This window comes from Coregonus lavaretus (genome assembly GCF_964263955.1).
Source record: "Coregonus lavaretus genome assembly, chromosome: 1".
In the NCBI taxonomy this organism is placed as follows: domain Eukaryota; kingdom Metazoa; phylum Chordata; class Actinopteri; order Salmoniformes; family Salmonidae; genus Coregonus; species Coregonus lavaretus.
The window spans coordinates 75,423,380-75,437,305 of NC_139988.1; the positions used below are offsets into that span (position 1 = coordinate 75,423,380).

The following is a 13,926-nucleotide window of genomic DNA, read 5'->3' on the forward strand; positions in this document are numbered from 1 at the left end:
TAAACACTATTATTGCACACAGAGTCCATACAAGTTATGTGACTTGTTATGCAAATGCTTGCCATAACAAAGGGGTTGAATAATTATTGACTCAAGACATTTCAGCTTTGCATTTTTTATTAATTTGTAAACATTTCTAAAAACATAATTCCATTTTGATATTATGGGGTATTGTGTGTAGGCCGGTGACACAACATCTCAATTTAATAAATTTTAAATTCAGGCTGTAACACAACAAAATGTGGAAAAGGTCAAGGGATGTGAATATTTTCTGATGGTAATAAAGTGTGTACTTTTAATTCAAACACATGCACTTAGGCAGTCACTTGGTGAAGGCTTCATAACTAGAAGTTATTGAATGCAGCAATGATGTCTTTGTCACTTATATCTGACATTCACTTAAAAAGCATGCTGGGAAATATGCAAATAAGGCTTTACAACCTACAATGTTAACCCCCCTCCCCCAACTCCAATAAAGTGTTAATTTAAGTCGTAATATGCAACACCCAATTTGTGAACATTTTGAAAAGTGTTAGGTTAACACTATTTCGGTGGGTCACATACAGTATAATGTCTAAGAAAGTCTTAAAATTCTGATCTCAAATTTGCTGTGCAGAGCATTTATGAACACTTTACATCAAGTGTTGCTGAGCACTGCTATTTTGATGTTGGTTTTGTCAGATAATATGACAATTATTGACTTGATTCTGGGCCACTTTTAGCAAAGTGCAGAAACAGATTGTTGCCAATAAATCTGAGGCCAATCTCTGTTATGCCAACAGACCTGGTGGCGTAGTAAGAAATTCAGGTTGATGGCAACCAAGAGGCTGTGAGTTAAAATCCAGGCTGAGGTTGAGTCCCAAGTGTGCTCACAGTAAATAATTTTACTGTAATACGTACAGTGAGGGAAAAAGTATTTGATCCCCTGCTGATTTTGTACGTTTGCCCACTGACAAAGAAATGATCAGTCTACAATTTTAATGGTAGGTGTATTTGAACAGTGAGAGACAGAATAACAACAACAAAATCCAGAAAAACGCATGTCAAAAATGTTATAAATTGATTTGCATTTTAATGAGAGAAATAAGTATTTGACCCCCTCTCAATCAGAAAGATTTCTGGCTCTCAGGTGTCTTTTATGCAGGTAACGAGCTGAGATTAGGAGCACACTCTTAAAGGGAGTGCTCCTAATCTCAGCTTGTTACCTGTATAAAAGACACCTGTCCACAGAAGCAATCAATCAATCAGATTCCAAACTCTCCACCATGGCCAAGACCAAAGAGCTCTCCAAGGATGTCAGGGACAAGATTGTAGACCTACACAAGGCTGGAATTGTCACACCCTGGTTCTGGGACTCATTATGTTGAGCCAGGGTGTGTGCAGTCTATGTGTTTATGTTCTATGTTGGGTGTCTAGGTTGTTGTTTTCTATGTTTGGTCAATGACTCCCAATCGGAGGTAACGAGTGTCAGCTGTCGGCTCGTTATCTCTGATTGGGAGCCATATGTATACTGTGTGTTTTCACCTTGGGGTTGTGGGTTTTTGTTCCATTGTTCTGTCAGTGTCACAGAGGACTTCACTATCGTCATTTGTTTTGTGGTTTTCGTGGTTGCTTTAATTTAATAAAGTAAACATGTTCGCTCAACACGCTGCGCCTTGGTCCGCTTCTTTAGACGATCGTGACAGGAATGGGCTACAAGACCATCGCCAAGCAGCTTGGTGAGAAGGTAACAACAGTTGGTGCGATTATTCGCAAATGGAAGAAACACAAAATAACTGTCAATCTCCCTCGGCCTGGGGCTCCATGCAAGATCTCACCTCGTGGAGTTGCAATGATCATGAGAACGGTGAGGAATCAGCCCAGAACTACACGGGAGGATCTTGTCAATGATCTCAACGCAGCTGGGACCATAGTCACCAAGAAAACAATTGGTAACACACTACGCCGTGAAGGACTGAAATCCTGCAGCCCTTGCAAGGTCCCGCTGCTCAAGAAATCACATATACAGGGCCGTCTGAAGTTTGCCAATGAACATCTGAATGATTCAGAGGAGAACTGGGTAAAAGTGTTGTGGTCAGCTGAGACCAAAATCGAGCTCTTTGGCATCAACTCAACTCGCCGTGTTTGGAGGAGGAGGAATGCTGCCTATGACCTCTGTAGCTCAGCTGGTAGAGCACGGCGCATGTAACGCCAAGGTAGTGGGTTCGATCCCCGGGACCACCCATACACAAAAATGTATGCACGCATGACTGTAAGTCGCTTTGGATAAAAGCGTCTGCTAAATGGCATATTATATATTATTATATTATATTATAACACCATCCCCACCGTCAAACATGGAGGTGGAAACATTATGCTTTGGGGGTGTTTTTCTGCTAAGGGGACAGGACAACTTCACAGCATCAAAGGGACGATGGACAGGGCCATGCACCGTCAAATCCTGGGTGAGAACCTCCTTCACTCAGCCAGGGCATTGAAAATGGGTCGTGGATGGGTATTCCAGCATGACAATGACCCAAAACACACGGCCAAGGCAACAAAGGAGTGGCTCAAGAGGAAGCACATTAAGGTCCTGGAGTGGCCTAGCCAATCTCCAGACCTTAATCCCATAGAAAATCTGTGGAGGGAGCTGAAGTTTCGAGTTGCCAAATGTCAGCCTCGAAACCTTAATGACTTGGAGAAGATCTGCAAAGAGGAGTGGAACAAAATCCCTCCTGAGATGTGTGCAAACCTGGTGGCCAACTACAAGAAATGTCTGACCTCTGTGATTGCCAACAAGGGTTTTGCCACCAAGTACTAAGTCATGTTTTGCAGAGGGGTCAAATACTTATTTCCCTCATTAAAATGCAAATCAATTCATAACATTTTTGACATGCGTCTTTCTGGATTTTTTTGTTGTTATTCTGTCTCTCACTGTTCAAATAAACCTACCATTAAAATTATAGACTGATCATGTCTTTGTCAGTGGGCAAACGTACAAAATCAGTAGGGGATCAAGTAGGGGATCAAATACTTTCTTCCCGCACTGTATCCTATAAAATTACAATAAGTTACTGGGTACTGAGTTGCTACGTACAGTATATATATTAGCACTTTGCACTTTTTCTAAGTAATTCCCTAATTCCTCTAAAGTAAGTAAAAAAATAAAAACATTGCAGAACCAATTTTATTTCTGTAAACTTAAGTTTACCATTTTTATTTAGATAATAAAGACAAATGGTATGGACAAAATGATTGGTAGTTGTTTGCACAGCCTTTGGTCAATATAACTGGCAACAAAATCTTATTGTAGCCATCAATAAGCTTGCTGCTCATTTCTACTAGCAATTTGGCCCGCACTTCAATGTTTGATTAAGGTTTAACACTAACTCTAACCCTGCTGATTTTATGATGTCTTGCACACATTCAAGGACCCAGTACCAGAGACAGCAAAACAACCCCACAGCATTATTGAACTTCCCCTATGTTTGATTGTAGGGAGGGTGTTATTATTCTTTGAATGGTTCATTTGGTCATTGGTAAAAATAGGAAGACCCCACTGCTGAATGAGACACAATAATGCCTGATTTAACTATAAAAATAATAAACAAGCCTAAATCCTGGGGGAAATGTTCTGTGGACCAATTAAACAAAATTAGAGCGCATTGGCAATACAGATGAGCATTGTGGTTACTGACGACCAAATGAAGCATTCAATGAAAATAACACCCTCCCTACAATCAAACATAGGGGAGGTTTGATAATGCTGTGGGTTTGCTTTGCTGTCTCTGGTACTTGGGGCCTTGAACGTGTGCAAGGCATCATGAAATCAACAGATTATCTGGTGTTTTGGAGTCCAATGTTCAACCCAGTGTCCAAAAATTGGGTATCCATTGAAGGTTGTGGATCTTCCAGCAGGACAACAACCTCAAGAAGAGATGCTGGACTGCTCTGGAGTGGCCAGCGAAGAGTCAAAATCTGAATCACATCCAAAACCTATGGCGAGATCTGAAAACAGCAGTTGGTGGAGGGCACCCCTTAAACATTGAAGAATTAGAGCAGTTTGCTGCTAGAAAGTGGGCCAAATTGCCAGGAGAATGGTGCAGCAAGCTCATTCATGGCTATAAGAAGCGTTTGTCTGCTGTTATCTTGGCCAAAGGCTGTGCAACTAAGTACTAGCTCTGGGGTGCCAATCATTTTATCCATGCCATTTGTCTTTACTTTCTAAATTAAAATTTGTGAATTTAAGTTGACCTTCTGAACCTCTCTGTGGGTCTTTTGGGCAGGATGAACCTGTTACTGAAGCTCCTACTGTGTTGCATTAGAGTGCTGTGGAGTGGGTGTGCGGCATTGTCCATGATCATGTGTGTTTTAGCTTGCAGACATTTTATTAACATGCCATGCATTGACTGTAGAACTTGCATCTGATTGTAGCACTTGCTCGCTTTTTTTTCCTCAAAAAAAAAAGGGGGGAACTATTTAAGAAAAGTGCAAGGGTGCCAATATATTTGGCCACACCTGTATATACTGTATATGTCAATAAAAACACAAACAAAAGCTAAAATGTGGCAGATTGCTTAAGAGAGGAGGTGCCACAACTGGCAATTACAGAAGTCTCCAGTGAAACATCTCATAGTTTTACGACCTCCTGGTCATGTTTGCACCGACAGACTCCTGTGACACCGATTGCAATCCTGCCTCCTCATGTCACATTACTCTTAAGTCCCGTTCCCCCCAGCTGAGTTTGTGAAGGTGGTCAAAATGATCAAATCTTCCTGCGCCGGAGGAGAACAAGCTGTAACAGGTCACTAAGGGAGTCAAGGGTGTAAAGGCAGAGAAGAGCAAGTGAGCTTATCAGCAATGAGAGCTCTGAAAAAGACTCTAAGTCTGTGTCCCAAATGGCACCCTATTCACTAGTGCACTACCCTATTCACTGTGCATGATATACAGTAGGGAATAGGTTGCCATTTGAGACACAACCTAAGTCACATCCAATCGCTTTAATAATGCACCGTAAGGACGGAGGCTGACAAACATGAGAACTTTAGTCAGTGGAATAATACTATCTGCTGTTATTCTCCGTGTTCAGGAGGCTTTGGGGCATCGCACTGCGCCTTGCGTGCGTCAATGATCCCAGTACCGGGGCCCTTGTAAGATAATGGTTCTAATTTTGATAGAGGAAGAAATAGAGAATTGAGGGGAAATTATTTAGGAATCCATTAATGTAATCTTGTCTGGGATTAATTCCTGGCCTCTGTAGAAAGTAGTGGGAGAGCCGCCAGGGACTGTAATCAGAAAGTGTTGACTTAATCTGCAGTTTAATTAAAGGGACCTGTGCTGAGGGGGCCATATATCACAGGGGAACATCTCCTACAGTGACTCAGGACTATTGTGGCTGCATCTGCTGAGTGTATATCGTGTTATCTATGGCTATCGAGGAACCCACGTGTATTCATTATGTTTGTATATGTCCACGAACTGTATGGGGTCCTAATATATACTTTCCAATTTCCTATTTTCCTCAACTCATGTCCTTATTTGGCCTTTATTTGTATTTCACTGCAGTGCTGCAAATCTCATGGGTCCTCCCCTCCTCAAGGGGACAGCAGTCTGCCAGCTGGCGCACCCACAGCAGCTCCACCTATTCTCAACAGAGAGCTCTCCAAAGGGAAACACTTCAGGTACTTGTACAGTAGAACATCTTCTCTCGTTCTTCCCGCACCTCTAGTTTAAATAGGCCGCTCCAGTCAACAGAAGTGGATGCAGCCAAGTAAGACTTTTAATCATCCCACAATATGGCACAATATGTTAGTGTAAAACATAAACAGTGCTTTCATGGAATGTAAAAAAGATTTATGATAATTGTAATTGGTAATAAACATGTTAATATGCAATTAGGCTCCGTTGCCAGGCACAAAGGCGCTTATCTGCATCAAAAGCAGATACACGTATCGGGACATTTCCGTTTGATTTACAGTTTTACCAAGTTAGCGGCTAGCATGAAAATCACACTGATGGCTTCACAACAGATGGGGAAATAAATATTTGTATATTCGAATAAGATTGCAATTGCAATAGATGTTTGCATATCATCCACAATGTGTTCATGTGCCATGTATTTCTTTATAGTCTCCTGTTTCTCTTATTTGCTGAAGAGAAACTACAGAGTGGGAACTACAGTGTGGTCCTTTAAGCCTTTTCAATATTTTGACCAATGTTTTGTGTTTCTGTCTTACGTATTCTTTAACATGGCTCGTCCCAGGAGTAGCTCCCTGTCCCTCAGTCTAGCCCAAAGACACTGGGACACTCATCGCACGAGGAACCCACCCATCTCTCGAGGACCAAGGGTTGCTGGCCCCCCGTATAGGCACCTGCAGGAGGTGGAGTCTACAGAGATGGAGGCAGAGTCTTTAAGAGGGTAAGCACCTGGATGTTCTGCTTTCCTTTGAAACTGAATGAGGACAGTGTTGATGGCAAGGTTGTTTGGTCTTGATAAGTCAGTTTGAATCATGTGCTTTGAAATATACTGAACAAAATTATAAATCAACTTGCAACAATTTAGAAGATTTTACTGAGATACAGTTCATATAAGGAAATCAGTCAATTGAAATAAATGCATTAGGCCCTAATCTATGGATTTCACATGACTGGGAATACAGATATGCATCTGTGAGATTGAATAGGGCAGTCAACATGAGACAAAGTCCTGCTGGCACTTTCTCTGCAGAGGACTATCCGTCAAATGTTCACACAAGACCTGATGCAGCATTATGAGGACACGATTAGGGAGCAACCCTAGAGAGCGGGTCAGTGACGTCAAAATGTATTGATTCTGCTTTAGAAATAAATAAGAATAGAGTAGATATTCAACTGTACTGTACAGTACTGTTCTGATTGTCAATTTTTGTGAGAAACCCCTTCCACACACACGTTAAGAGGCTTCAGTGGTTAAGTGCCTTGCTCAAGGGCACAATGGCAGGAGATGCTACCTGGGATCAGAGTGATGCATCAGAAGTTGAGGCTCGACACTGTCTCCATTATAACAATATATTATTTATTATAAATCCAAGGTTAGAAAACGAAACGAGACGTTTCGGTCAGAGACCTTCATTAGACAGACCTCTTTGAACACAAAACCCCCTTTCATGGGATCAGAGCAGCCAGCCCTCCGGTGGCCAGTTCACTTCCCACTTTATTGGGAACAATTTATTCTATAGTCCAGTGTTTCCTTTTAGAAAATCTATGTTAAAATGTGAATTTACACACACGTTACTACAGTACAATGCACCCAATTGCCAGGTAAGGGACCAATCATACTAATCATGACCAGTCATGCTAATGCTGATAGCTTGCTCTCCCTTTCTCAGTTTTTCTATGATACCCTGATTCAACTGCTGAAGTTAGCAAACGAGGCACTGTGGTGAGTGTGAAGGAAAGACGGCAGCGTTCAAAGTGCTAAATTACATCAAACTGCAGCCTCACAAACTTTGTGCACGTCCGCTATTGTGTTAAATTTGACATACCAAACGATACTGCTGATAACACCAGCAAAAAAGGCCTGTAAAAGAATCATACCATGCCTATACTCATACTCTAAAGTAAGATATTCCTATTTAACCAAGTAGTCTGCTATTGTTTTGAATTCAACATACCAAAAGATACTGCTGGTTACCATTATTATAATTTTTTCTTAGTAAATGCCAGACAAACACTACCTAAAAAGGCCTGTAAAATAAAACATTGCCCAATCATATCTCCATGTCACTGACAACACTATTCCTATTTTGCTAAGGTGGTTTAGTTAGCATAATTTGCTGGCAGCTTGGAACTTGAGTGACGGTGTGACTATGTAAGATGTCAGTCATTAAAGCAATTCTAAATGCATCCCAAATAAAAATGCATCCCAAAATACTTTTGACCAGTGCCCTATTCATGGATGGCACCTCCATAACTTGGTCGCGTAACACCATTGTTATGAGCGTTCTAAAATCAAATCAAAGTTGATTGGTCACGTGCACAGGATACAGAGTGTAAACGGTACAGTAAAATGCTTACTTGCAAGCTCTCCTCAACAGTGCAATACACATTTATATAATTGTTTAAAATAAAAAGTAGTAAAAGATTAAGAATAATTGTAATGTTAGGAAATATATATACAGTAAGAATATACAGTATAGACTATGAAATGTGCTAGAGTTTGTAGTGACATGGTTGAGCAGCTTAAATAATAATACATTGTAGCAGCAATGGTGACTGTGTGTGTGTGTGTGTGTGTGTGTGTGTGTGTGTGTGTGTGTGTGTGTGTGTGTGTGTGTGTGTGTGTGTGTGTGTGTGTGTGTGTGTGTGTGTGTGTGTGTGTGTGTGTGTGTGTGTGTGTGTGTGTGTAACAGTGGGTGAGTCAGAGTCCCGAAAGTTGAGTGGTGCCCAGTCATTCTTAACGAGGGCTAATTATTGTTTTGTCTAAATTACACTATAATGGCTTGGAAATAAGATTGCATTCCTAAAGTAAGCAAATAATTATTAGGAAACAACTTTGTCATCATTATGATGTCGTCAAATTTACTTTAGAGAGATGGTAATGTTGCCATTAGCTAGCAAACTTTGTCAAAAATACCTAGCAATGCTAATGTCAGAAAGCTTAAATCCAGAGCTTTTCCCTAAATCTTAGCTAGTTAGCAAATGTTATACCACATCTAAAGTCAATCTGACAACTTCTCAATGATGACCAAAGGTTTTCCTACAAATCATTTGCCTCCAATTGAAAATGCATTGAGTAGAACGTTCAGTCAGGAGTCAGTCTTCAAAATAACTTTCAAAACAATATTGTGATGAAACGTGCAACCCATGAGTAGACCTTGGCCAAAAGTAGTGCACTACAAAGTGAATAGGGTGTCATTTGGGATGTAACCATAGTTCTCCCAGAGTATATTTTTCAATATTCTTATTAACATGCCAACCTGATTGAGTATCACAGTGACTTGTAAGATACACACTGCTGTCAAACTCTTTATATATGACCTATTTCCATAATTAACATTCTGAAACAGTGCAGCATGCAGACAGCTCAGCATATTCTTTCAATGGCTGTGAGAAGATCTCCTCCTGTAGCACTGCACAAACACACGCAAACACATACAGTATGCAGACTAGTATGCATGCATACACACACTATGCACACACACACTTACAATGTGCGCACACACATTCAGTGTGCAGACTTTTCACGCATACACACACACACAGTATGCACGCGCACACATAGAGTATGCACACCCCAACACGCGTGCGCACACACACACACACACAGTATGCATTCACACACAAATAAACACACACACACGCAGAGAGAAAAGAACTAACTAGGATAATTTTTTTAAAGCCGCAGAGGAGGAATCTGTAGCCATAGGCAATTATTGGTAACATGAGGCTTGCAAATGCTCGGGGAACGAGTGGTATAAGATTTTTTTTCTTCTTCACCGACGTGCAAAGATTGTGTTAGTTATATTTGACTAGTTGGAACATATTAACTATTGATAACCCCTTTACAGATCCATCAACAAAGCAAGGCTGTGCTGGCCCATGGAAGTTGGACTGACCTATTTCTATACTTAACAGCCATACAATACTAACATCCTCCCTCCCTTGTTGCCATGGAGATACCCTTTGGTCTTCGGGAATGAGGAATGAGCAGTAAAAGATGGATAGTGAGAGAGAGAGAACGCAGAGACAGAGCGAGGGAGTGAGAAAGAGAGAGAGAGGAAGTGAGGGAGACAGAGAGAGAGTGAGGAAGGGAGAGAGAGAGACCAAAAAGAGAGAGAACAAGAGTGGGAAAATGGGCATGAGAACCTGCCTGTGTTTTCAATGTTGTCAGCAAATCCCCATAGAGCATTGTCAGTTTCATTAAACACTGTTAGAAACACATATTTACCCTTCACAGAATGGATTGAAGCCGAATTTGCCATGACAGTTATTTTTAGATATGTTAAGATGCCCTGGTTTCCCCCAATAATACAGAAGAACGGGGAAAGTAATTCAATTATTTAAACGGTCTCTGAAGTGAGCGGGTCTTTGTAGGTTTCACTAACAGCGTATGAGATTTAAGACACTTTTTAAAGTTAGTGCTCAATACAGTACCATTTGTTTCTGTGTCAGTATAGTATTAGACAGCTTATCCTAGTGACCATGGGCAAAATAGTCTCTAGTGTATATGATTTTAGGTTTGGTGTGGGGTTTAAAGACACATTTATTTATTTATTTTCTTTACTTGTTTCAGTCCAAAAACATCCCTAACACTTAAACTTAGAGATGGGGCTGGGGAAATGTAACCACTCTCAAAATCATAGCTGGAGCTATGGATACAAGGACTGACAGTCCACGAGATTGACATGATAGTTTGAAACTAGGATTCATATGACAACATAAACATAATCGATGGAGTAATATACAGTGAGGAAAAAAGTATTTGATCCCCTGCTGATTTTGTATGTTTGCCCACTGACAAAGACATGATCTGTCTATAATTTTTATATATAAGCTTTATTTGAACAGTGAGAGACAAAATAACAACAAAAAGATCCAGAAAAACATATGTCAAAAATGTTATGAATTGATTTGCATTTTAATGAGGGAAATAAGTATTTGACCCCTCTGCAAAACATGACTTAGTACTTGGTGGCAAAACCCTTGTTGGCAATCACAGAGGTCAGACGTTTCTTGTAGTTGGCCACCAGGTTTGCACACATCTCAGGAGGGATTTTGTTCCACTCCTCTTTGCAGATCTTCTCCAAGTCATTAAGGTTTAGAGGCTGACGTTTGGCAACTCGAATCTTCAGCTCCCTCCACAGATTTTCTATGGGATTAAGGTCTGGAGACTGGCTAGGCCACTCCAGGACCTTAATGTGCTTCTTCTTGAGCCACTCCTTTGTTGCCTTGACTGTGTGTTTTGGGTCATTGTCATGCTGGAATATCCATCCACGACCCATTTTCAATGCCCTGGCTGAGGGAAGGAGGTTCTCACCCAAGATTTGACGGTAAATGGCCCCGTCCATCGTCCCTTTGATGCTGTGAAGTTGTCCTGTCCCCTTAGTAGAAAAACACCCCCAAACCATAACGTTTCCACCTCCATGTTTGACGGTGGGGATGGTGTTCTTATGGTCATAAGGCAGCATACCTCCTCCTCCAAACACGGCGAGTTGAGTTGATGCTAAAGAGCTCGATTTTGGTCTCAGCTGACCACAACACTTTCACCCAGTTCTCCTCTGAATCATTCAGATGTTCATTGGCAAACTTCAGACGGCTCTGTATATGTGCTTTCTTGAGCAGGGGGACCTTGCGGGCGTTGCAGGATTTCAGTCCTTCACGGTGTAGTGTGTTACCAATTGTTTTCTTGGTGACTATGATCCCAGCTGCCTTGAGATCATTGACAAGATCCTCCCGTGTAGTTCTGGGCCGATTCCTCACAGTTCTCATGATCATTGCAACTCCACGAGGTGAGATCTTGCATGGAGCCCCAGGCCGAGGGAGATTGACAGTTATTTTGTGTTTCTTCCATTTGCAAATAATCGCACCAACTGTTTTCACCTTCTCACCAAGCTGCTTGGCGATGGTCTTGTAGCCCATTCCAGCCTTGTGTAGGTCTACAATCTTGTCCCTGACATCCTTGGAGAGCTCTTTGGTCTTGGCCATGGTGGAGAGTTTGGAATCTGATTGATTGATTGCGTCTGTGGTCAGGTGTCTTTTATACAGGTAACAAACTGAGATTAGGAGCACTCCCTTTAAGGGTGTGCTCCTAATCTCAGCTCGTTACCTGTATAAAAGACACCTGGGAGCCAAAAACCTTTCTGATTGAGAGGGGGTCAAATACTTATTTCCCTCATTAAAATGCAAATCAATTTATAACATTTTACACTATCTCTCACAGTTCAAATAAACCTACCATTAAAATTATAGACTGATCATTTCTTTGTCAGTGGGCAAACATACAAAATCAGCAGGGGATCAAATACTTTTTTCCCCTCACTGTAACCTTAATTTGGGTTTCGGTAGGGTAAGACAATTGTACCAAGCTCCGAAGGCATTTATAAGTTATATTCTTCAATAATTATATTGCAGGAAATACCCCAGATTGTGCCTTTAAAGCCAGTTATCCCGATGGCATTATTTTACAATTTACTGTCAAATAGCATCTTCAACTCTGCAACACTTTCGGTTCTTCAGGCAACGTTCCTTGATTCATATGCACACACTCACCTAATGCTAGGCCTAATTTCAACATTTCTGCTATCTGGGCTTTCAGGCAGTCATCAGAAAAGGTGTACTCAGTTTGATAAGGAGTCTGACTTTCAAGACCATACCCCCCACAATCCAATAAAGCAGTCAGTCAGTGGGGTTTTCATATAGCCGCTCAGACCCAGCTTTGATGCTAAAGCCTTAAATCTCTGATAAGGTTGTCACAAGAGAAATGATTTTCAGTTAAACATTTAAGCAGCCAGAGTAGACTGTCCATGCCGTAGATTATAAATAAGTACACAAAGATTATGAATTCCCAGATTTAAACAAATATTTCACCGGTGTAGACAGATGTTTTTTAGGCTTGAATTGTCTGGGAAGGATTTGTATTCTATTTTTTTCTCTCTCGCTCTCGCTCTCTCTGTCAGGTGAAAATGAGAAGTCATGCAATAAAGGTCTGGGAACAAAAGGTCATAATCTCCGCCCAGTTTTTTTATATTTTCTGTTCTCTGCGTCCCTGCAGGTTTGACACTGGGAGGGATGGAGGTGACGACCGCCAGCGCAGCGGGTTCCCGAATATGCAAACCATGTCTCGTTCCGCGAAGAAGAAGGGATGGAGGGAGGTTCCCTGCACCCGTCTGGACAGAGGAATAACACCCGCTCCTCCTTCTCTCCGCACGCACTCCGTCCCCATCATCCCCTCTCTCCAGGAACAGGACCGCGAGGGGGGTCACGTGGACGGGAGCAGGGAGAGGGTCTCGCATGGAGGAGGTCTCGCCGGGCCAGGTTACATGGCCCAGGCACCTGCCGGTGGCAGCAGCCACACACCCCCTCACTCCTCCTCCTCCACCTCTGTGACTGTACTAGAGTTAGAAGACAGACCCAGTCATGTGCGTCCCCACGACATTAAGACTACACTGGGGTCAGGGACAAGCCCTATTCACACGCAACAGGGCTCCTCTGAAACTCCAGTAGGGCCAGGGGGATCGTTCCAACACTCTAGCCTTGTGGCCTCTGGGACAGCAGCATCTGGATCAGGTGTTGCCGGGTTGAATAGCACAAACACTCTTATTGCTGTGACCGTCCTTGAGTCAAAGAAAAAGAGAATGTGGTCTACACCCAGACTGCTCTACAGCTTTCCCGGGAGCAGGGGTCCTCAGGAAGGTGTCCAAAGAGAGGCCCAGGCGCTCTGGAAACAAAATGTCCCCCTGGTGAATGGAGGGGCAAATGCCTTCCTTTCAGTAGTGGTGGCAAAAGGTGCTGGAATTGCTTGTGCCAAAACTTCTGCCAGCTGATTGGATTATTTCTCGCCAACTTGCAAGGAGAGACTCTGTCCACCTGCATCGATGACACGGGAGGGGGGTAGGACCACCTGCTTAACTAATTGGCCCCTGTTTTCTGTAAAAGAGCCACAGCAGCCTGGACTAAAGAGAGGAATTAATTGATACATTTAAGACACTGAATTCTTAAGAAAACACACCCACAGTCTGTGTGAATAATGTGAAACAATGCAGACAGACATAAAGACCGGTGGAAGCTTGATATAAATGTGTATTTGAAAAAATATATAAATGATTTATATGCCACTATTTAAACAAAGCTTCTACTTAGAAACTAAAATAGTGTGTCATCTCTATGTTGTTTCTCTATTGTAAAGAAATGAAATTATACATGTCATATATATATATGTCCTATAGATGTGTATATATATTTGACATG

General features: G+C 41.9%; 1 protein-coding gene across 1 annotated transcript in view; it reads left to right on the forward strand.

Moving 5' to 3' along the window:
* Positions 1-13,502, forward strand: part of LOC311131781 (pro-neuregulin-3, membrane-bound isoform-like) — a gene marked incomplete at both ends in the record, with an annotated part of 453,127 nt that extends 439,625 nt beyond the window's left edge. Inside the window, 3 exons of the mRNA XM_084164910.1 lie at positions 5,545-5,660; positions 6,242-6,397; positions 12,731-13,502. Coding sequence (XP_084021036.1) covers positions 5,545-5,660; positions 6,242-6,397; positions 12,731-13,502 — 1,044 coding nt within the window. The remainder of the gene's footprint in view (positions 1-5,544; positions 5,661-6,241; positions 6,398-12,730) is intronic.
* Positions 13,503-13,926: the final 424 nt, after the last annotated feature.